Raw genomic sequence first — 24,479 nt, 5'->3', positions numbered from 1 at the left:
TGGGACGGAATATTAACTGCCTGCAGTGATGTGTTGCTCTGAGAGGCTAGTTCCCATCTCTGCATTGCTAGCCTGCATAGCATATAAGACCTGGCACCCCCCCCCCCATTTGTTGATGTACCACATCACAGTTGTGTTGCCTGTGAAGATTTGTAGGGGCCCAGGTTGCATGAGAGGGAGAAATCTGTGAAGATTTGTAGGGGCCCAGGTTGCATGAGAGGGAGAAAAGCCTGCAAGGCTAGGCGGACTGCAGTCATCTCCCCTATGTTGATGTGCTTCATCTGGAGGGAGGGTTTCCACTGGGCCTGCACCTCGAGGCAGTTCATAGTTGCTCCCCAGACTAGATTGGAGGCATCTGTATACATGAATTGTGTTGGCGTGGTAGGCAGCAGTAGGCCTGGGTTTTGTTGCACCTGCTGGATCCACCACCTCACTTCTATTTTCTGGCATGTTAAGACGGGTAACTCAAAGTCCAGGGCGTAGGCTGTGTTGTGAACACACATTTTTCAGGTGCCACTGAAACTTCCTCATGCAGCCTGGTAAGAGGCAGCATAGGAATTGTGGCTGCCATGAGGCCAACAAGTCACATGTATGGCCTTGGCTGACAGGTGGCTGATCTGCAGGAGGTCCTGGAAGTGGCTAACTAGGGAGGATACACCTTATCCTGAGGGAGGAAGGCCTTCATCAAGTTGGTCATTCTGCAGTCCAGGAAAATTTTGTCCTGTGCTGGAGAGGGGAGGATTTTACTAGATTGAGGGTGAATCCCAACCTCTGGAACAAGGGCCTGGAGAACAAAAGATTTCTGAGGGCGACTTATCTTTCTGCTAGAATGAGGTTGTCTAGGTAGGGGTAGATTTGAATGCCTTTTGTTCTGCAGTAGGCTCTAGCTGGGGCTAGGCACTTTGTGAAGACTCTTGGTGTAGTGGATAAACCAAGGGGCAAGGCAGTAAATTCAAAGTGTGAGGAGGGTCCAGCAAAGCAGAGATATTTCCTGTGGTTTGGGTGAATTGGGATGTGGAGGTATGCCTCCTGCAGGTCCAAAGTGGTCATGAAAGCTTTGGGTGGCAACAGTGGAAATAGGTTTTGAAGGATAGCTTTCTTAAGGAAGGGACCTTCAGAAAGAGATTTAGGAAGGATAGATCTAGAATGGGCTTTCAACAGTGGTCCTTTTTTGGCACCAGGAATAACCTGGAGTAAAACCCTCTTCCTTTCTTGGCCTGGGGGCACGGTTTCTATGGTCCACTGGGCGAGGTGGTCTTGGATAACCTGAGGGATTAGGTGAAGTTGGTTCTTGAGAAGGAAGAGGATGCCTAGTGGTATGGGGTTAACCTGCCAAGACAAAGTATAATTTTTCCACTATTGCCAAGACCCACCGGTCTGAAGTGACTTTTCTCCATAAAGGGAGACCGCGAGAGAGGCGTAGGTGGCTGAGGCAGTCACGCATTATTGTTCCTGTCTTGAAAGGGCTGTCTGTTGGAAGGCTAAGAGAGGGCTGGCCTTGTGGAGAGTGCCTTCCTGGACCCTTTCCTGTGCCTGAAAGTGGAGGAGGAGGTTGGAGCAGGGGCTCTAATGACAAAAGTTTTTGCAGGGTGATTCATGTAAAATTTAGCAAATGGAGAGACCAGCAAGTGTTTTAGGTCCTGCAGCTCCTTACTTTTTTCCTGGAGGCTTTTTAACAGTTCAGCAGACCGTTTGGCAAACAGGAATTTATTGTCCAGTGGCACATCCAATATCTTGGTTTTAAAATCTTCAGGCAGGGGCTGTAGCCCAAGCCAAGAGTATTTGTGCAGAACAGAAGCTGATGCTGCAGATCTTGCAGAGGCCTCAGCTGCACTTTATCCAGTATCTGGCAACCTGAGATGCCAGGGACAGCTTAGATACTACCTGTGACTTGTTGGGAGAGTCAGGCAAGGAGGAGAGTAAGGAAGAAGCCTGTGAAACAATCTTGGGCATACTTGACCATGTGGGTCTGGTAACTGACTGCCCTAAAAGCTAGTGTGGAAGAGTTATAAATCTTTTTCCCCAGCCTGTCCAGGACCTTGCTGTCCTTGTCTGACGGTAAGGAGGATGAGGAAGGTACGAGTCTGGAGTGCTTGTCGGGGGGCCACTGCAATAATTGCAGGATCTGCCAAAGGGGGCTTTATTAGGAATCTGTGCCTATCAGGGGACCTTATAAAAGCAGCCAGGTCTCTTGTGAGCTGGTGGTTGTGATCCTGGTGTCTTAGAAGCTGATGCAAAAGCATGCAGGTAGGCTGGAATAACAAGAGATATAGCCAAGGGGGAGGGACATTCCACCTGGAGTAACTCAAAATACCTTTTTTGGACTTGTCATTCCAGCAGCATCCCATGTGAAGTATTCCCTCATTTTAGTAAGTGTTTCCTCAAAGGTAATGTCCTCCAGGGGGATCTCCCGCAAGGCACTCTATCTGGGGGAGTAACAGTCCAAAGGGGAAGCTATTTGAGTAGAGTAGGTAACTGACTCATGTGAGGAGGATGAGAAGTCTTCCTCCTGGGTGTGGGCAGGGAGACAGCTGAAGCTGGCCTGGGGCTGAGGACAGGCAATGTGGCAGCTGTGGATGCTGAAGGCCTAAGGGCCATAAAGGCCTGCAGCAAAGACTGGGAGGAGGAGTGCCAGTCTGGTTGCTCCTCAGATGAAGCAGCTAGGTTCTTAGTTTGTTTCCTTTTCAGAGCAATTGATTTAGAGGAGACAGAGGGCCTAGTCTTAGGTGGTCTGGCCTGTGGGTAAGGATTTGGATTCCTGGACCGCGGATGGGCATCCGGTGCAGCCTGGTTTCCCCTCAACCTCAGCTGAAGCAGATGTCGGAACTACCTCAGAGGATGTGCCTACCGGTGTTTATGAGGCAGCTTCCCAGAGGGTAGTCTATGAAAACACCAGATCCAGCGGACATCCCTCAACCCATAAAATCGGTGGCTGGCAGGACATCTGACGACTGAGGAGCAGAAGTGGTAGGCCTTGCAAATTTCGCCTTCCTTTTAGGCAGCTCCGCCTCAATGGCCAACTCTGGATCCATATGAAGGGCCAAGTGTTTAAACCTCTGGTTCTCGAGGTAAAGTTTTAGGGCTGCCAGACAACTATGGTATGAGTGACTGGAAGATGCTGCAGGTGGGAGTGGTCATGTTCCTGGCCTAAGCAGAACAAAGTTCGTGGGTATCTTTGTGCAAAATTTGACGTCCACACCTACATCTCCCCTTCCTAGCAGACACAGGCTAGGAAATAACAGCAACAACTAAAGCTCAAGCAAGAATAAAGGGTTTTCTCCAACAGGGTACTTATCTTCAGACATCCTGAAAACAGCGGAGCAAAGCGATCTATCTGACATTCGACTGTGGCACAGATGTTCTGAAGTCTGTGCGTGCAGACATCGCATTTAAGGTCCCTGGTTTATGGCCCTGTGTGTGTGACATTCCACACACATGGCAGCAACCAGGCTTAAGCTTTTGCATAGGAGCCAACGTTAGGGTCGCCTGAGACGGAGGATACCCACAGTAAGAATACTGCAACATGAGAATAAAAGGACATCTGACATTGCTAGCTGCAGATGAAACTACACATTCTGGAAGGGGGTGAGGACTCACCCAGACAAGTTTCCTAACTACCAACCCCATAGCAGTTGCCCTGCATGAAGCATCTACAGCATTACATTTCAAGGAATATCTGGCAACCTGGAATTAGAGGTAAAGTATCTTTTCTAAGCCCCTTTTCCTTTACCTCTCCTGCCTTCTCTGTTTGTCAAGGAGAGATTACTGAAACTTCAACATGCGAGTCAAGCAGTTAAGGGCCAGGACAGATGAGATTTGATTCTTTTCCAAGCTAACAGAGGATCCCACTCTCCCTGTTATTTGGAATACAATTCCGAGTTGCAACTACAGTGGCTCCACTGTTGAAATCCACAGAAACCACAAATAATCAGCAATTGCACTTCTGTATAGATGTTAATGAAAGCCACAGACCTTATAAAAATAGTCTGCCTTTCTATAAGCAAGGAAATGAATAACATTTTTAGAATGCAAAGGTTACGGTATCCACCTAGGACTTCTACTATTGGAAGTATGGACAACGGTTTTAGCATCAGCAGGCCCAGAAACTGTTCATACCCAATATGGGCCAAGAAAAATACATGGGCTTCCCAAAAGAGCTCCATCCCACAAACAGTCCATCCAAAGGAAAGATACTCGGATAGCAAGGCTGAAGATAAGGTACATCCTCATTATATTTAATAAACAAAGCTGGAGAAATCTAGTTAATGTAAGCCAATGCCCTCCACCTTTGTTTCTGAGGAATCCAAGTCCCACTGGGGAGAAGCCTCGAAAGACAGGCCTCGTCAAAGGTCAACTACCGAGATCTCATGAATTCCATGAAGTCATGAACCAGCTTGAAGAGATTTTTGTCTAGAGACCTAGATGGTACTGGGCTGAAACCCTGCTAACTGAAGCTGAGGCAAACAGGCAAATGTTTCAGCTTCAGTGTCTTGGGTTGGAGTTTATAGTCTGGCTTGTATGCTTTGCGTCAAAGGTGGATGTCAGAGACCTCAGTGCTGTCCACTGACTTCGTCCCGGGCAAGAGTCATGGGGATACTGTCCTCCCAATCAGACATGAGGTATATGTCAGAGGTGTACGCACAGACTCCGCAACTGGCGAACATGCTGCTTCAGTCTGCAAGGACATGCCAAGGGCCAAAGGTTTTGTAGCCATGAGAGGGGACACTCAAGAAACCTTGGCAAAGCAACATATGGCATATGAAGGTGCTGCAAGAGCACCTCACTGGCACTGGTATTCTTGGGGGAGTTCAAATATACGGTGGTGACAGGCTTTCAAACTTTGGACTTCATTGTGGGCTTAGATCAACACTGGGAGTTTTGAACCAGGTACATTTCTGTCCTACACTGCTTGCAGATAAAAATACGCAAAATGAGGACAGCTGGGCATAGTGCCCCAGACCAAATAAAAAAAAAAAACGCGGACAGTGAAAGTGTGGGTAATTTGTTTTCAATGCCTGATAAAGTTATTAGACCTTGCACCCAACATCTCCAAGTAATAGCAGTGCTAATAAGATAAAAAGATCCCCCCTAAAAGGGGGGGGTCTAATCTGCAAACTCTGGCTGCAGGATGGCCTAATCACACATCCAGCTTGCTCCAGACGCTCAATGAACTGTTACAAAGATCTAAATATGGCACCCACCACCGCCCATTTATAATTTATAATAACTTGATCAGGTCTGGTGGATGAAAATTAAAGTGCTAGTACTTGGAACACCCATCTGACTTCTGTGGGCAAGAATTCCAAGAGTAATTAATGGAATAATGAATTAAAAAAATAATCTGACTACTATATAAAGCAGCGACTGAGCAGTGGGTACTGTGCATGCCTTACATATCATCCACTGTTTAGTAGCTTCCTCAAGATACCTGCAGGAAAAAAGAAATGATCCAGAAGAGCCTGCCAAAAACGATACTGAAGGGATAAGAGGTGCAGCCACACAATCCTATGCAGGGCAGTTGCCTACAACAGCAGCTTCCGTCACAGGGTCACTTCAATGGAGGGGTCAAAAATTCAAACCATGCAAAGTTTTTGCTGTAGCCCATCTACTAACTTACATGGAGCTGAAACAGCTGGGACAAAACCCAATCCATCAAGGATGACAAACTGGGGCAGTTAAGGCTAATAAAGGTTGACAAGTCCAGCATCTTGCAAAAATTGTCATATGCCAACTCTAAGACTTTGCACACACTGCTTTGAAAACTGGACACCATGATCTCTGAAATCCTAAGCTGGACATATGAGCAATTAGTAACCAAATCTCGGATGCCTGGTGAGAGGATGCTGAACTACTCCAGTTGTTGCAAACAAGGGTGTCTTCAGAGACTTCATGAGGTAATGGAACACCAAAAATAAGGATCCAGATGTACATCCCTAAGACACTCCCAACTGAGGGATTACATTTGCTTGACTGGGGAAATAGATACATCCCAGTCAGTCCTCTAAGCCTATAAAACATTCCACCTCCCATCTCACCACCTTCCTCACCTCATGCAGTCTTGAATGCCCCAGTACTCTCACCACTACCTAGAGTGGAAATTTGTTTTTCTACTTGGGTCTGCAAAACCCTGTCCATGAAAAGATACTTTTGCAGATCTAGAAAGTAACTGGTTCTTACAATTTGATGCGTAAGCCCAATTCATGCCCATTTAGGACGAGCCCTTTACATCTCCAGACTTGATCTCATGCACTCAGGTCAAGCATTACACATCACATCCTGCTTGGGCCTTCTTCTGGACTCCTCTGAGAAACTTTGTCAGTCACCTTCTATGGCCTTCAGAGTTGTAAACTACACTGAAGATGTGGCCTGAACAGCACCCAATTCACTGGGAGCTGGATCACTTTGCTTCTGGAGTCTATCCCCTGAGAATGCACCCCAAAATTTCATCTACTGTTAACTCTGCTTCCTGTAGCCAGTACAAATGGAATACCAAACATGCTTTTCCTGTTCTGTGGCCATCAGTTCCACTCCCTTCAAATGATGCTTCACATAAGGCTTGTTGTGGACCAAGTGAAGCACATATATTTTTTTCCTAACAATCTTATTGCCCACTTGGTTAGCCTTTTCCAGACTCTACCTAATTTCTCTCTGCTACAACTATCTGGGTAGCTTCAATAAAGAGAATACTTGCCTCTCTACTCCATCAGAAATACCCAAAATAAACAATGCATAGCACCGGACCCAGGATGATGTCTAGGACGCTACACTAGTAGATTTTCTTATTCAGTTCATTAATGCTCTCACCAAAGTACTCTACCTCACCCCTCAACTATGCAGCAGTCTTGCTCTTCAGTCTTTGTTACAGCCCAAACTTCTGCAGTTTTTTTCATCGCCTCCTTGTCAGAACACACACAGCATGCATACCAGTACTACCCTATTCAATTCTCCCATAATTCAGCTGTGTACTAAACCACTGAAATAATGTGTGCGCATGTGGTGTATATAATTTACACGCATGCAGTAAGGTCACTGCTGCAAAGTTCTTCACATAGGGAGAAAAATACAACTCATTTTTAAACAGATTACTTTCTGCTGATTTCCCTGAATTTAGAGTAATCTGAAAGTTAGTACTTATACAAAATATTGTTCTATCAACCTCTACAAATACAGACTGTACATGTTTTGCAAAGGTATACATTACGTTAAAACTGTTGCGCAAGATTCTATTTTCACAGTATACAGTACTAGTCAGTCACAAAATAACTTATAAAAAGAAACTGAACACATGGGTCTTGGATGTGCTGGCCACAAGCCAAAAAATGTTCTGGTTAGAAAGACATAAGTGCTACATGTTTTTGCAGTGATGAAACACTTCAGCAAGCAATTACACAAACGCAAGAATACTAAGACAAACAGAAGAGGAATTTAAGCTGAACAAGCAAACAGTGTAACATGGTACTAATCTAACATACCACCCATTGTACTTTCCCAAATTTAGCTGAACGCATTGAAGCATCAACATTTTGAAAAACAATTCAGCTGTACAAAAGACTGCCTATTTCCTTAACTAATCACAGTTTTTTCACATCAAAATAATTTCTTAAGTAAACAAAATCTGGAAAGCTATGGTATATGTGGTCTAGGTGCTAAAACTGGGAAAACATGCATAACGTGCGACTTGCTCAGAGTTAAAAGCTAGCACTGAATGTTAGTCACAGGTCTCAAAGTTAGGTGTCCTGTGCCATAAAAATTTCCAGCAGTTAAGGCACATACCCATACTAATGAAGACCTTATGCAACAGAAACTAGGGAAATTGACGAACATGGAAGATACACAGAAAGGAAGCAACATGGTTGGTGCACTCAAGCAGCTGAAATATGTGGTTTACCTAAAGCATATAATACTAAAGTCTGTGAAGTCCTACAAAACAGAAGTACTCCTCCCAAAGAAAGTACTCTCAGCAGGTCACGTCTTGTAAAGACTTTCCTATGTGCCCGAAGTAAGCCTTTCGACTTCCTGCTCTGTCAACTTAGTGAGATGCTGCAAGAAATACCTTTCAACTGCTTGAGTGCGCCGAATCCGGTTGTTCCTCTGGCTGTTGGATTTCATGCTTTCAGCAGCACCTTTCATCTTGGCTGGCGGTTCTCCTTTTGATTTAGCATCCATACCAACTTTGATAACAACAGGACCAGTGGTTCTCAAGATTTTCCAAGAGTGCAGTAACGGTGAGAGGAAGGGGAAGAGAAGACAAAGAGAAAAGTAATACTTTTAATTTACTTCTGAATAAAGTATTTAAAAACCTACTTTTTCCATGGAAGCACAGTACTTTAAGTGCTCCATGTAATAATCACACAGGTGTGCAAAATGTTAAGTTTTACTTTAGCCTTGATAGTCTGGCTGTTACTTGCTCTACTACTTGCAAGCAAAACTGTAATGCAATTTATATGTTTTACGGTTCCAACATACAGTAGACACAAAAAGCAAGTTTGCATGAAAAGAGAACACGTCACAAGTGCACCATTGAAAAATGCATTTGTATTAACAATTGATGTGAATTTCCTTTAGGAACGAGGGACACATCAGCATTAGAGCTATGTTCTGATAACACAATGGCACTAACTGCCAACTTTGCTAACAAGGTATGGGAAGTGATCATTCTCAGACCCATAACCTGGGCCACAAGTAAGGACAAATACAAGGTACTACAATGCAGTGGGGACAATTCACTACAGCCAAACTGCATGTTTTTTGGGAGGTGACAGGAGTCTAGTACCCACATAAAACCCACACAGATGGGGAAGAAAATCTAACAAACTGATCAGAGGTCAAGATACAGCCCATGATATTAGAGCTATTAAGAGTTTCTCAACTTCATCAGCAGGTGCTCTTATTCTTAACCCTGTTCGTTTGCCTTTTACCTGTATACATGTATCACTATCAACTGACTGGATGCACATATTTATCAACTGACTGGATGCACATATTTATCAACTGACTGGATGCACATATTTATCAACTGACTGGATGCACATATTTATCAACTGACTGGATGCACATATTTATCAACTGACTGGATGCACATATTTATCAACTGACTGGATGCACATATTTATCAACTGACTGGATGCACATATTTATCAACTGACTGGATGCACATATTTATCAACTGACTGGATGCACATATTTATCAACAGACTGGATGCACATATTGGGAAGCAATCAGAGTGTGTCAGCATAGAGTTAAAATAGTGAGGACTTCATGCCCACAATCATTTCATCACATTTTTTTAAAGCAGTTATGAGAATGTTGAATTACAAGCAGCACAAGAGTTCATCTCAAGTTTTCTCCACCATTCCAGCAACAGCCCCTGCATTCCCATTATTGTAAAGCAGAAAGTACAGTGGTGGAGAACTTACCATAACTGCAGAGGCCCTACTCATCACTATTGGGTTATCTCGCCAAATAACCTGGACATCCAGCTAGGGTACCAAAGTCAAACCCTTCCAGAGAGCCATATGTCCGACGTATGACCCAAGCCTCGGGGAGTAACAGTACATAAGCAAATATATGAGCATGAAAACTTCAAGACCATTTAAAAGCCAAAAGACCTGGACACACGAGGTTACAAGACAGGCGAAGATGAGAGAAGGCAGAGAATGGCTCCCCCCTCAGTCAATGAGCAGTACAGGACAAAACCTTGTTAAAAGACAAAGGGGGATGGGAAGGATGGGAAGGAATAAAGCAGTGATTAGGAGAACAGCTATGGTTATGACAAACTCTTATACAACTGTACTATGTCCTTCCTTAGATCAGTGTTGCAGTACTCCAAACTGATGAGTGCCTCCCACAGTTAAGTGGTAAGGGTGGCTAGATCACGCAGACCGGAACGGTCAATTAGTCCAGAAAGTACAGATTTGACAAAGGAGGCTCCAGATCTAGAGGAAGCATCTACCCCATAGTGTTTGGTAAAGACATGTACAGAATAGCAAGTTGTTGCTTCTAGGATGGCTCCCACAGTTTTTATATATATATATGCCTGCTCAGCGGCTCTGGACCCATCCAAGGGAGAGACAACCGCAGGATCCTTAGCTGGAGTTTTGCAGCATACAGGACTCTGAAAGGGTCTCGGTAGCGGCCTGCGAATCCACAAAAGCGGGCATCAGGGGCTGCAAAACCGCCTCACTGAAGACTGGAGAACTGACTACTACCTTAACTGAAGCTTCGTCAGTAGGTTTGGACCTGTGAAGTCTGTCTCTGTCTTTATCCTTACGTTTTTTGGGAAGATCTGCTGTTGGATGGCTTACCAAAGCCATATCAGAATTAGAGGACTTAAGTGAAAATATCTAGCTACAATAAGGGCCTGACGACATACGACTCTTGTGTTGAACAAAGCACCTAAGCGACAGGGGGTATCATGGTCTGGCCTAAGCAAGTGACGCAGTAAGAATGAAAGTCTCTGTGTGGTATTTGCTTTCCACAAGCGAGAATATTGTTAACTTTTTATGACATTGGTAAGAGCAAAAAAAAAAAAAAAATGGATCCCCAACGGGGTACTTAGCTGTAGAAGACTTCAGCTTCAATTCGGAAGATGAGTGGCCGACCAGCACTCGTGCGAACTGCTTCTGCCTCTGTGGCAAGAAAGACTAATGTAATGGCGTTGGCTGCCTTACTTTATACTCCCGACGACCTGACAGCAACTGAGACAGAAATACTAAGCCACTGACATTCGGGCCATCCGAGGGCTACCCTGGCAGGGATAACTCAAAAAGTGATGACTGCAACAGTGAAACACGAAGGACATCAGGAGAATCTGGCCAAGGGAGAATCCAATAACTTGGGCTTAATGTCTTCAGGCAGAGTCTAGGTGTGTAAGTCATGAACACCTCATAACAGATCCAGATGCAGCTACCCTAGGGGGGAGGAATCAGCTACATTTAACAGAATGACAAGACACCAGAAAAGCACAACTCAAAAGGGAGATGGTAGAAGTCTTACCCTCAGAGTCAAGGAAATCAGCGAAAAAAGCCCCCAACTGGGAGAGAACAGCCAGGACATACCTAGTCATGTGCGTCTGTAATTAACAGCACTGAAGTCTAAAGGTACCAGAAGTGCATACTATTTTACCACATCTGTTCATGCCATAGCCGTCCTTACAAGATAAAAGCTTAGAAGATGACTGCAACTTGGATGGCTTATCAGTGGCTAGAGAAACAGCAGCAGGATAAGATGAAGGGTTTCTATATAAAAACTGTTAAGCATTAGGAACTTTAGTAAACCTGTCCAGTTTCTTAGGGACAGGAAATTGTGAGTCAGAGGCCTGAGAAGCTGCAGTGAAAGTATCCAGGAAAGAAGCCAGCACTGGGGGGACTGCATAAGGCTGAGAAGAATCTATTTGCAAGAATTAATACCTTTTGAACATCAGAAACCTGGGAGCAGTCCCACTTGGTGTTTAATCATACTAACTCACAATATCCCCAAAAGATTTCTCCACAGACCAGTCAGGAGAAAAAATCCTCCTCATCAGACCTCAGTGCAAGGGGAGAATGGATCTGAGGCGTACACCAATGACTCCTCACCAAAGGAATCAAGAGTCTCTAGGATGTTTTGAAAAGAGTCTAAGATCAAGGAGCAGAAGTAGGAACAGAATCCTTGGTGAGCTTTAAGAGCCATAAGTGTGTTGAAAAGCTCCAGAGTAAAATCCTGCTACTGTTTGTGTGTATTTTACAACAGGTACCACACGCTTAGTTTTCCACTTTTTTTAAATAAACATTAGGTTTAACAAATCTAGTAGGTTCAGACTCCTGTCTGGATTCAATGACAGGTGTCCCCTCAACAACTGCACCAAACATAGGCCTGGCCTCAGAGGATATAAGGGCTAGACAGCTCCATGTTGGCATCCAGTTGGGTCGTGGCACTGGGAGCTGACAGTGGCACCAACAGTCATCTGGTTCTTCATCCAACCCGCATGAGAAGTATGATGAAGGCTGGACAACCAGATCAGTTTGCACCTTTCTGGCTTTCTTTTTAAGCAGCAGCTGAAAGTCAGGGGTGGATGGATTTGGCCATGGTAACCTGAGCCAAAAGGTCCAACTGCTGGCTCTCCAGCTAAACAGAGACAGACAGACTACAGAGCGTCGTAGGGACAAACGCCTGACAAATCCCACACTGTGCATGGTCGTAGGAATTCCAAGATGGATGCACACTGAACAGCAGCTTAATTCAGTCTCTCCCAATGTGAAAACAACTCAGCAGAAGCAGCCAGCAGACTTGTGTTCCTGGGTTAAATTCAGTAACTGGCTAGTAAGTGCACTGCCTGGATGCCAGGAACAAAGAAAAAGAAGACCTGAAAGAAGATCAGCTACAAAAGAGGAGGAAAAAAATCACTGACTGGGAAAAGTTCTGCAGCTGTACAGCAAAAAGCAGTGCAACCACTAGACATGACTTCCAGTTAAGTACTGTTGCGTACACTTACCATAAATGTAGATGTTGGAGTGTATTCACTGTTGCAGTCATCATATTTGGGTTATCTGCTTGCAGTAGCCCTCAGTCGGCCTGATTATCAAAGTCTTGGGTCCTGCATCGGTTGCTGTCTCATCTTCCATGACGTCAGGTAGTCAGGGGTATAAAGCATGCAGCAGATGCCATTACATCATTTTTTCATGCCCCAGATGTCAGGTGCCCCCATAATGAGAAGCAATTGTATACAAGGTTACACCTCCAACAAAAAAAGCAAATACACCTAAAAGCTTTAAGCATAGTAAACAAGACAGGTACAGACAATAGAAGTCAGGGGGCTGGAGGGAGGGTAACCAGGACTGCAACAGAGAATACACTCGAACCATCCCCATTTATGGTAAGTGTACACAACTGTACTATGTTCATGTTTCACTGGTGCAGATGAGGTGCTTTTTAGGTACCACTGTAATTTCCTCATATGCAGCTTTGCAAATGGTATTAGTAGTATACAAGATGCCATGAAGCCCAAGGCCTGCAGAATTTTTCTTGCAGGAAGTTGGGTCTTTGTTGCCATTGTTTTGAAATATTGAGTCAGTTGAATTTGTCTGGCGTCAGATAAGCCTTCTGGGCCGTTGTATTCAAGCTGGCACCCAGGAATGTCATATTTTGTGAGGGTACTAGTTTTGATTTATTTTCGTTTACTGTGTACCCCAGGCAACTTAATAGATGTTTTACAAAAGCCAGATGTTGTAAGAGGATGTCCTTGCTTTCTGCTTGGATGAGGCAGTCGTCCAGGTATGGGTATATTTGAATTCCTCTGTCTGCAGTATGCAATTACTGGTGCCAGGCATTTTGTGAAGACCCTGGGCGCAGTAGATAAGCCAAAGGGCAGTGCAGAGAATTGGTAATGGGTTGAACCTGCAATGAAACGGAGGTATCTTCTGCAATTTTGTCTGATAGGGACATGCAGGTATGCCTCCTTGAAGTTCAACGTAACTAGCCATGCTTCCTTGCCCAACATGGGAAGTAGCTGCTGTAGTGTTAGCATCTTGAATTTGGGTACTTGTAAGAATGTGTTTAGAATTGAAAGGTCCAGAATTGGTCTCCAGGCATTGTCCTTCCTGGGAACTAAGAAGAGTCTTGAGTAAAATCCTTGGCCTTGCTCTCTAGTAGGTACCAGTTGAATGGTTCTCATGTCCATGAGAGCTGTAATTTGTTTTTGTGCCTCTGCCCATTGATTTTGTGGCAGGTTTGGCATTCCTCTTTTCATTGGCAAGGTGTGAAAATGGAATCTGTATCCTCGTGAAATTATGTCTAGGACCCATTTGTCCTTTGTGACAATGTGCCAGTTGTCCGAAAAAAGTGCGAGTTTTCCTCCCAAGGGGGCTGCCAAGAGTTTGTTGCTTGGCCAGATGAGGTGCAAGTCATTGAGTTTGCCTTCTGGTAGTTTGGGACTTTTCTCCTCCCTTCTGTGTTGCAGTGCCCCATTGGCGAGGTTTGTACTGGGCTTGAGGTTGTCCTCTGCCTCTTGGGACGTCTGTATTTACCCCTCTGTGGTCTGTCAGCAGCTGGAAAGGACCAATTTTTTGTTGGCCAATTTCTGCTAAAGCGAGGAAATCTTTGACTGTCTGCATGGATTTAAGCCTTATCCTCCACTTTCTTTAAAACTTCTTCTGCTTTAACTCCAAAAAGAACATCCTGCTGTAAGGGAGCATCTAGAAGCTTTGCTTTAACATGATCAGGCAGAGTTTGCTCCTTTAACCAAGCATGCCTACATATAACAGACCCAGTGACAGCTGCTCTGCAGGACGCCTCTAAAGAATCAAACCCACATTTTAAAGTATGTTTGCCAACCTGTTCAGTTGCGTGCAACAGATCCTGCATTTCTTTCAATTCAGACTGTTGAGGGAGTGTGCTCATTCTTTGTTTTAACTGAGATATAAGAAATTGCTGAGAACATGTGAAATTGGCAACTGAGTGCCCTCATAGCTAAAGTGGCTGAGGTGTAAACCTTTTTCCCCCATCTGTCTAGAGCTCTGGAGACCCTTTCAGAGGGTACAGGATTTTTTGCCAGAAAAGCCTTGCCCCCCTTGGGACCCTGGGAGATGGTCTCTGGAGCAACAGGGCTTTTATAAAGAAATTTGCGGGAATCAGGCACTCTGTAGTATCTGTCAGGTTTGGCCAGGGCAAGAGGCAGAGAGTCTGGGTTCAAATTGGATTCTAAGTAAACATCATCCACAATGTCTAAAACTGGGGGGATGGCAAGTGGTCCGTGTTGGGGGAGCAAAATGAGCCTTTTCTTTGAGTCAGAGTAGTCCTGATCTTCCCAGTGAAAGTGTTCCCTCAGTGTGTAAAGTTTCCCCAAAGGAGTAGTCTTCAGGAGGAGAAGCAGAGAGAATGGAATCCTCAGCATCAGAATCTTCATAAGGGGAGGAGGAGTAATCCTGGTCCTCTGAGGAGCCTGAGGAAATGGACACTTGAGAGGATGCATAATCTTCCTCTTCTCTAGGCCTTTTGTCAGGAGGGGGCTGGGAACCCCTGATTAAAGAAATCAAATCTTCAGCCATTTTGAACATCTGTTTCTTAGGCATGGGGCCTTGAACAGGGGACTGAAGTGCAGTCTTTTTAGGTTTAATAGGAGTCTTCGTCTTAGGGTACGTTTTAATGGTGAGCGTCGTCTGTCTGAAGACACCTTCAGAAACGGACGGAGTTTCTGCAGCACCGATATCTTTTTCGTCTGTGTCGTCGGTAGGGCCTGTACAAAATGGCTGCGTCGGCCTGGTACTTTCCACCAAAAGTTCTGAAGCAGTCTCGGGTTCCAGATCTGTGGTAGTCGGGTTGCGTCGGAGCCTCACTGAAGACCAGTGAACCGGAGACCGTACCAGCAGAGGCCTCGGAGTCTGGCTTGGGTCTAGGCTGCCTGTCCTTATCATTGCGTTTTTTGTGCACGCCGGTAGTAGGTTGCTCCGACGGCATGGTGTAGTTAAATTTTCTACCGTAGTGGCGTGTGAAATCAAAGCGTCTTTTTATAGTACACTTATTAAACCTAGCACAAAAACGACAACTAGTGACGTCGTGGTCTGGGCCTAGGCAAGGTATGCAGTAAGAATGAAAATCCTTATGAGGTATTTGCTTCCCACAAGAAATACAATTCTTTTTCTGACATCTGTCTGAGGCAAGAAAAGTTTCCCCAATGGGGTACTTAGCTTTATTGAAGACTTCGGTCTGAAAGTAGAGTTCGAAAATCTCAGGAGTCGGCCAACTGGCACTTGCAAACTGCTTCTGCTTCGGGCACCGTGCAGCAAGAAAGACTGAAGAAAATGGCATTGGATGCATTATTTATACCCCTGGCGCACTGACGTCAGGGAAGAAGCGACAGCAACCGACGCCGGACCAAGACTTTGGAATTCCGGCAGACTGCGGGACCGCCTGACGACAGGATAACCCAAGTGTGATGACTGCAGCAGGGTAACACGATGAACATCATATACAGTGTCCTATCCATTTGGATATAGTCTGCTTTGAGATAGCCTTGCCCTGTGATCCTGCAGCATATGCTACAAACAGTTGCTCAGTTTTCCTGAAAGCTTTTGTTTTGTCCAAGTACAAGCGTAGCTGCCTGTGTATGCCCAAAGAATGCAGAAATTTCTCCCCTTTATTCTGGGGGGTTGGATAAAAAGTTGGCAAATGGATGGTTTGGTTAAGAGCCACACTAGATACCACCTTTGGCATAAAGGTAGGGTTTGTCCTTAAAGAAACCCTGTCCTGATGAAAAATTATAAAAGGTTCCACTGCCAATGCCTGTAGCTCTGAGACTCTTCGTGCTGAAGTTACTGCCAGGAGCAGAGCTGTTTTCCATGATAAAAATGTTAGATCGGCTGTATTGGCTGGCTCAAAAGGTGGCAGGGTTAGTTTTTCCAAAACAAAATTGAGGTCCCAAGTTGGTGTTGGTGCTCTCCGGGGCAGTCTTATGTTTTTAGCCCCTCTGAGGTACTGTTTTAAAAAGGGATGAGAGAATAAAGGAGGATCTGTGTTGCAATGTGCTGAAATGGCAGAGGCGTGGATCTTAATTGATGAGGATAGGCCTCTGTCCAGCATCTCGGTTAAGTATTGTAAAATCTGAGGAATGTTTGGAACAAGAGGGTCAAGGTTTTGAGCCTGGTTCCAGGTGCAGAATCTCTTCCATTTTTCTAAGTAAGTTTTCCTGGTGCTAGGCCTCCTGGCCTCTATGACATTCATAACAGCTTTAGAGAGAGGTGTTGCCTGTTTGTCTAACGAATCTGCCATGCAGCCAGGTTTAGGGTTTTGAGCTGACCATGCAGGATCAGATTGTTTTGTTGAGTCAGAAGGTGCGGAATTTGAGGCAAAGTCCATGGTGGGCCTTGAGCAAAGTTCCTTAAGATAGGGTACAGTGCTGGCGTGGCTAGTCTGGAGCAATCGGGATCATCTGTGGTTTTTCTTGTCTGGCTTTTAGGAGTGCCTTTGAAAGGAGAAGCAGTGGCAGGAAGGCATAAACTTTTAGGTTTTTCCAGCTGAACAAGAGAGCATCCACTTTCCATGCTTGTTTGTGATAAGTCCTTGTGCAGAATTTTTGTAGTTGGCAATTTAGTGGGGAGGCAAAAAGATCTATGTCTGGGCATCTCCATTTTTGCGTTACCATGCTGAAGATTTGCGGATTCAATTTCCATTCGTGAGGGTCCATGATATTTCTGCTTAAATCGTCTGCCAGAGTATTTTTCTTTCCTGGCAGGAATTGTGCTTGCAGGTGAACTTGATACGTTAGAGCTGTGTTCCACAAGGTCATGGCTTGCTTGCATAGGGGATAAGAATGAGTGCCCCCTTGCTTATGTACCACATTACTGTGGTGTTGTCTGTCTTTAATAATAATTGTCCTGGATGCAGAAGGTCCTTGAAAGCTGTTAGGGCATTTTGAACAGCCAACATCTCTTTTTGATTGATGTGAAGATGCACCTGGTCTGTGGTCCACTTGCCTTGAATGCATATTCCTGCCATGTGTGCTCCCCAGGCGTAATCCGAAGCAGCTGCTGTTCTGCCTGGCTGTGGGTTGGGTAAAAGGCTGACCCTTGTTTAGGTGACATGCCTGTGCCCACCATCGAAACTCCTGTTGTAGGCAGGGAATTATTGGTATCACTGCTTCTAAACTGTGAGAGTGCTGAGTCCAAACACTTTTTAGGTACCATTGTAATTTCCTCATATGCAGTCTGGCATATGGTATTAGTAGTATGCAGGATGCCATGAATCCCAGGGCCTGCAGAATTTTTCTTGCAGGGAGATGGGATTTGTTTTGCCAGTAGTTGAAAATAATGAGTTAGTTGAACTTGTCTGGCATGAGGTAAGCCATCTGGGCCATTGTATTTAAGCTGGCACCCAGGAATATAATCTGTTGTGAGGGCACTAGTTTTGACTTCTTTTCGTTTACTGTGTACCCTAGAGAAATTAACCTTTTTACAAACGCCAGATGCTGTAAAGAATGTCCTTTGTCTCTGCTTGAATGAGGCAGTCGTCCAGGTATGGATATATTTGAATTCCTTTTTGTCTGCAAAATGCAATTACTGGTGCCAGGCACTGTGAAGACCCTGGGCGCAGTAGATAAGCCAAAGGGCAGTGCAGGGAATTGGTAATGCGTTGTACCAGCTTTGAATCTGAGGTATCTTCTGCAATTTTGTCTGATCGGGACATGCAGGTATGCCTCTGAGGTCTAGAGTAACAAGTCAAGCCTTCTTGCCCAGCATGGGTAGAAGCTGCTGTAATGTCAACATTTTGAATTTCGGAATATCCAGGTAAGTATTTAGAATTGAAAGGTCTAGTATGGGCCTCCAGACCTTGTCCTTTCTGGGGACCAGGAAGAGTCGAGTAAAATCCTTGTCCTTGTTCCTGTTGTGGTACTTTTTGAATAGCTCTCATGTCCATGAGGGCTGAAATTTGTTTTTGTGCCTCTGCCCATTGATTTTGTGGCAGGTCTGGCATTCCGTTTAGCCTTGGTAAAGTATGAAAGTGGAACCTGTAACCTTGAGACACAATATTCAGAACCCATTTGTCTTGGGTGATTGTTTGCCAGTTTTGAGAAAAAAGTGCTAGTTTTCCCCCTAAGGGGGCTTGCAAAAGGGAAGTGCTTGGCATACTAAGGGGCAAGTCATTGTGACTGTTTCCTGTAAGGTTGAGACTTGTTCTCGCCTCCTTTTGGGGTTGAGGCGCCCCACTGTCGTCTGTTTGAGCCTTGGGGTTGAGATCTGCCTCTTGGGTGCCTGTATCTGCCTCTCTGTGGCCTGACACTGGAAAGGACCAATTCTTTGTTGGCCAATTTCTGCTAAATCGAGGTGGCTGTACCCGTTAAGAAATCCTCGACTGTTTGCATAGATTTAGCTTTATCCTCCATTTTCTTTAACACCTCTTCTGCCTTAACATCAAACAAGGTATCATGTTGTAAAGGAGCATCCAATAATTTTGCCTTAACATGATCAGGTAAACTCTGTTCTTTTAACCAAGCACGTCTTCGAATCACAGAACCTGTAACTGCGGCCCTACAAGAGTCCTCTGAAGAACCAAAACCACATTGTAGAGTATGTTTTCTCACCTGTTCAACTGCATGCAATAAATCCTGCATTTCTTTACAATCAGGAGCTTCTGAGCTTGCAAGCACTTTCTGTTTTAACTGAGCCATTAAATATTGTTGGTACTTAAGCATGTGAAACTGGCAATTTAAAGCTCTTACGGCTAAAGTTGTAGAATTGTATACTTTCTTCCCTCCTCAATCAAAAGCTCTGGAATCTCTGTCAGAGGGCACTGGATGTTTTGCAATGGAAGTCTTAACCCCTTTTGGACCCTGGGAAATAGTTTCTGGATCAGCAGAAGGGTTTTTATAAAGAAACTTGTGAGTCTGGGACTCTAATATATATCTGGCTTGGCTGGTGCAGGGGGCAAAGAATCAGGAGATAAGCTGGATTCAGAGAACACATCATCCACAATATCAAGCACAGGCGGAATAGCCAAGGGCCTGTGCTGAGGCAATAAAAGCAAATCCCTGAGCCTTTTCTTGGATTTTGAGTAATCCTGACTTTCTCAATGGAAATGCTCCTTCATGGTATGTAAAGTTTCCCCAAAAGAGTAATCCTCAGGAGGAGAGGCTGAAGGGATAAATTCTTCAGCATCAGAGTCCTCATAGGGGGGGGGGGGGGGGGGGGCAAAGAGCATCCCTGGTCTGAAGAGGAATCAGAGGAAATGGAAACCTGATCAGAGGAATCCGTCTGTATCCTGCCTAAGCCTTTTCTCAGGAGGGGGATGGGAACCCCTGATAGTAATGAGGTCTTTGGCCATTTTAAGCATCTGTTTTTCAGGCATAGAGGACTGTCCAGGAGAATGCTGTACTTGTTTCTTGGTCTTTAATGGTACCTTTTTGTCTTGGCTGTTGTTTTAATGGTAAGCTGTGAAGGTCTGAAAACACCCTCAGAAGCCGATGCCTGCTCAGTGGCTCCGGACCCATCTGAGGGATTAGTTTCCTTAGGCCCAATACCTTGAGTTTCCAGAGGCCTAGTTGTCTCCACGTGGGAGTCGGAGGCGACCTGTGGCTCTGAGGTAGTAGGTGTCAGGGGCTGCGAAAGCACCTCACTGAGAAGCGGCGACTGGCCTAGAAGAGATTTAGTCGGTTTTGGGCCTCGGATGCCTGTCTTTATCCTTCTCCTTGCGTTTTTTTCTGTATTGCGGTTGTCAGTTGATCCGATGGCATAGTATAATTGAATCTTCGGCCAAAGTAGTGCAAAGCAAAATCAAAATGTCTTTTTATAGTGCGTTTGTTAAATCTAGCACAAAACTGACCAGTGACGTCATGATCAGGGCCTACGCATGGAATACAGTAAGAGTGGAAGTCCTTATGAGGTATTTTCTTTCCCACAAGAAATACAATTATTAACTTTTTCTGACATCAGTCTGAGGCAAGAAAAAAGTTTCCCCAACAGGGTACTTAGCTTTATTGAAGACTTCGGATCTGAAATTCGACTTCGAAAATCTCACGAGTCGGCCGACCGGCACTTGCGAACTACTTCTGCTTCGGGCACCGGGCATTCGGGCTGAAAGGTACCAGCTATACTCAACTCGGCTGGTTCTGCACGTTCCTCCAGGCAAACACTGGCCACAGGGGGAAACATCTGGTGGAGGAGGTGGCAGCAGTAGATTCAGGCCTGGAAACTTTGGCCCTCTTTTTTGGTGGCTCGACAGTCTGACTGGATGGCCCTTCCATTGCCAGAACCAGACGTTTATGATACTGGTTACCTAAGTAGATGTTTAGGGCATGCAGACGGCTGCAAAGACACTCAGGAACGAAGGCCTGACAAATCAAGCAGGTTTTACAGTTGTGGTTGGGCCCTAAACAGAAGGCAGAGGTCGTAGGCGTCCTTATGGGGGATCTGATGTCCGCACATACACTTTCCTTTCCTGGATGACATGAACCTAAGCAGGCATGCAGTGTCCCAATAGGGTACTCATCTTTAAACTCGAAGATCAGAAGACAGGAAGAGTGGACGTTCAGCTGGCAGCAGAGAAGTTCTGAGGAAAGGTACGTGCAGGCTTCACTTTTATGGACCACATCAGACATCCCATACATCTTGCAGTGACTAAAGCTTTTGTATACTGGCTGAATGTTTGGGTAGCTAAGCAGAGGACAACCAAACTACTTGGTATCACCATAGATAACAACCTTAACTTTGATACCCATATTAATAATACCTTAAAATCTGTTAACAGAAAACTGGGCTCTCTCTACAGAATCAAACCCTTTCTCTCTCCTGCAGCAAGAACAACTATTGCTCATACTCGCCTAATTTCTACTTTCCTCTATGCCTCACCCATATACACTAACCTCTCTAAAATCAACCTTAATAAAATGGAAAGTGCCTACAATAGCATAGCCAGATTTGCCACTGGAAACCCTTTCAGAACTCACCACTGTAAGCAACTAGGATGGCTTGAATTACAAAATCAACTTAAATTCCACCAACTTACCATTGTCCACAAAACCCTTTACCATCCTACAGATACCCCTATACTATCTACCCTCATTGTCCCCTACAACAATCTTAAGACCTTACATTAGTCACAGACTGCTGGTAAATATTTGTAAATCTAACAGGGCTGGAAACTCTTTTCTGTAATACTGCTGGAAAATCCTGGAACCTTCTTCCTACTGTATTTTCCTCTGTTCCCTCAATATCACTCTTCAAAAACAAACAAACTTTTTCTCAGAACACAGTGGTTATGCCCTTGTACTAAACCTGACTGATATATTACCTTTCTTCCTTTGATCTACCTACACTCTTCTATATTCTTGTTCCTTTTCTTACTAACAAACTTATTCCTTTCTAGATCTTTTCTTATCTCCTCAAAACTTCTTTAATTAAACCTGTTTTTAACACATTCTGAATATTGCAGCTCATACTTTTGTTGTCCTTTATGCCAACCTGCTTACTAATAACTTATCTAACTCAGCTGCTATCCTTTAAATGCTACATTGCAACTACATCTGTATTATGTTAAGTGTTTTTAACTTAGCACTATACTAAGAACAAACGACCACTGAGATTATTCCTTGTCTTTTTTCTAGCAATGTTTAACATGAATTTAATCTTGTATATGTTATCATATTCGTGCTTCCTCAGAGCTTATCTCTCTGGAACTCAGATTATTCCTAGTCTTTCTAGCAATTTTAACATGAAATTAATCTTTGTATATGCGATTATATTTTTGTGCTTCCTCTGAGCTTTTCTCCCCGGGCCTCTACTGAAAATGGACATGTATCCAGTTAGACTAGCCCGGTCAACAAATGTAAAATAAAATAAAATAAATAAAAAATAAATAAAAAGGTTATGAATACTGCAACAAGGGAATAGAAGGACATCTACTCTGCGTAGAAATGTAAACAGAAATGTAACTACTGTCTGACTGGAACTTAGTATAATGCAATCCAAGCAAAATGAAGTTATGTATTTACTATAATGTTCCATACTGAGTTCATCTCATCTTCATTCTTGCACATTGGTTCAGAGCCAATCCTCGGCTCCGAGTCGGCCTACTACAAAGCTAGAGGTCTTCAGATAGCTCGAGGCCAAGTCCCTATGCCATGATGCACCTAGAGTTACCTCAGATCTTGTTTGCTGCGTATAATACCATGTGTCATTCTATCACTCGTGGCTCACAGGAATATGTTTTTCAGGACAGTAGACCCAAAAGAGGCCCTGTCAACTTTGCAATGAGGGATAAAGGTATGAGAGTCTTGACCAAGTGGCTGCTGCACAAATGTTACCTATAGAAAGTCTGGCAGAAAAAGCAAAGGATGTAGACACTGCTCTGGTAGAATGAGCTTTAATTTTTTGTTGTAAGGGCATATTAGCAGCTGAATAAGCAAATGTGATCCAATCGGATAACCACTTAAGAGTTGTTTTGGCTACTGGCATACCTTTTCTGGAATCTAAAAAGGAAACAAAAAGCTGTTCAGATTTCCTAAAGACTTTGTTCTATCGAAGTAAAATCTGAGCTGCCTATAAACATCAAGTTTGTGCAGCATATATTCTAAGTTGTTGAAGTGATTGGGGAAGAATACTGGCAAATCAATAATTTGATTAAGATTAGCTTCAGTACAGACTAGGCAAAAAGGAGGGATTAGTTCGTAGTGAGACTGTCGGCATGGAAAATCAAATAAGAAGGTTTAATGGACAACGCTTGAATCTCTGAGCGAGCAGAAGTGATAGCTACTAAAAAGATAGTCTTCTATGACAAATATTTCAAATCACATGAGGAAGCTGGTTCGAATGGAGGGAGAATAATGCGAGAAAGCATAAAATTTAGATTCCATGGGGTATACGGAGATTTCACAGGTGGTCTGAAATGAAAGGTCCGTTTGAGAAAGGCTTTGGATAGTTTGTGTAACATTATGTTCAATCCTTCAAATCCAAGGTGAAACTTAGAGATAGCAGCAAGATGAACACGACTGTTGCTGCTGTAGCTTCTTTGTTGAAAATAATGGTCAAGAACTCTACTATGGAGTCCATAGGGGCTAGGTAGGGATCAATGTTGCTTTGAGAGGCCCATATAGAAAATTGTTTCCATTTGCTAAAGTACAGCTTCCTCAGAGGATTTATGAGTGGATATTAGAATTTTCTTCGCCTCATTAGAAAGGTTATGGAACCTGGCTATGATGGGAACTGGAACAGCCAAGCTGTCAACTTCAGGGACTGGAGAGAGGGATGAAGTTCCCCCGACGAATGTGTCAGAAGATCTGGAAGTGGGCCCAGAATCCAGGGGTCCACCAATTGATGAAGTCGAAGGAAGGGGAACCAAAACTGACTAGGCCAATGAGGGGCTATTAGAATGATGGTCTTTCCCAGGGATTTTGCTTTCTGTAGTACTCTGGGTACCAAAGGGATTGGTGGGAATGCATAGAGGAGACCTGGAGGCCAATCTTGTACAAGTGTGTCCCTTGGGGCTTCTCCCAGAGGGGGAATCAGGGCAAAGTAGCTTCTGCATTTGGTGTTTATGTGGTTGGCAAAAAGGTCGCAGCAAAGCTGGCCCCACCTGCGGAATATCATGTCTGCAATTTCTTCCTTGAGGGACCACTCGTGAGGCAACAAAATTTCTCTGCTCAGCTTGTCAGCTGTCACGCTGGATTTCCCCGGGATGTGCGTTGCCAACAGAAAGCTCTGGGTGGATACAGCCCACTGCCATACTCTTAGAGCCTCGCAACAAAGGGGGTAGGACCTGGTTCCTCCTTGTTTGTTCAAGTACTAGACCACTGACATGTCTGTCTGAATCGCAGTTGTACCCAGAGGAATAGAGTCCTGGAAGTACTGTAACGCTAAAAGTACTGCACTCATCTCTAGGACATTCATATGCAGATGTCTCTCAATCTGTCCATGTGTCTTGGGCTGTTCTTCCCTTAAAATGCCCCCCCCCACACCCTATCAGGGAAGCGTCCGTGGTCACTGTGGCCGCTGCTGGGGGTAGAACAAAAGGACGA

The 24,479-nt window shown here is 44.5% G+C and overlaps 1 protein-coding gene across 2 annotated transcripts in view; it reads right to left on the bottom strand.

Moving 5' to 3' along the window:
• SPIN1 (spindlin 1) overlaps positions 1 to 24,479 on the bottom strand; it is a 1,077,469-nt gene that overhangs the window by 500,843 nt on the left and 552,147 nt on the right. Inside the window, exon 5 of one of the 2 annotated variants that reach the window (XM_044064285.1) lies at positions 8,054 to 8,197. The exons of the other annotated variant lie outside the window; for it this stretch is intronic. Within the exon in view, the coding sequence (XP_043920220.1) occupies positions 8,054 to 8,197 (144 nt within the window). The remainder of the gene's footprint in view (positions 1 to 8,053; positions 8,198 to 24,479) is intronic. 2 annotated transcript variants of the gene reach the window in all.

This window comes from Protopterus annectens, chromosome 2.part2 (assembly GCF_019279795.1).
Source record: "Protopterus annectens isolate FY-2018-M chromosome 2.part2, PAN1.0, whole genome shotgun sequence".
NCBI lineage: Eukaryota > Metazoa > Chordata > Ceratodontiformes > Protopteridae > Protopterus > Protopterus annectens.
Note: the sequence above shows the minus strand (reverse complement) of the source record. Positions and strands in the feature narration are given on the sequence as shown.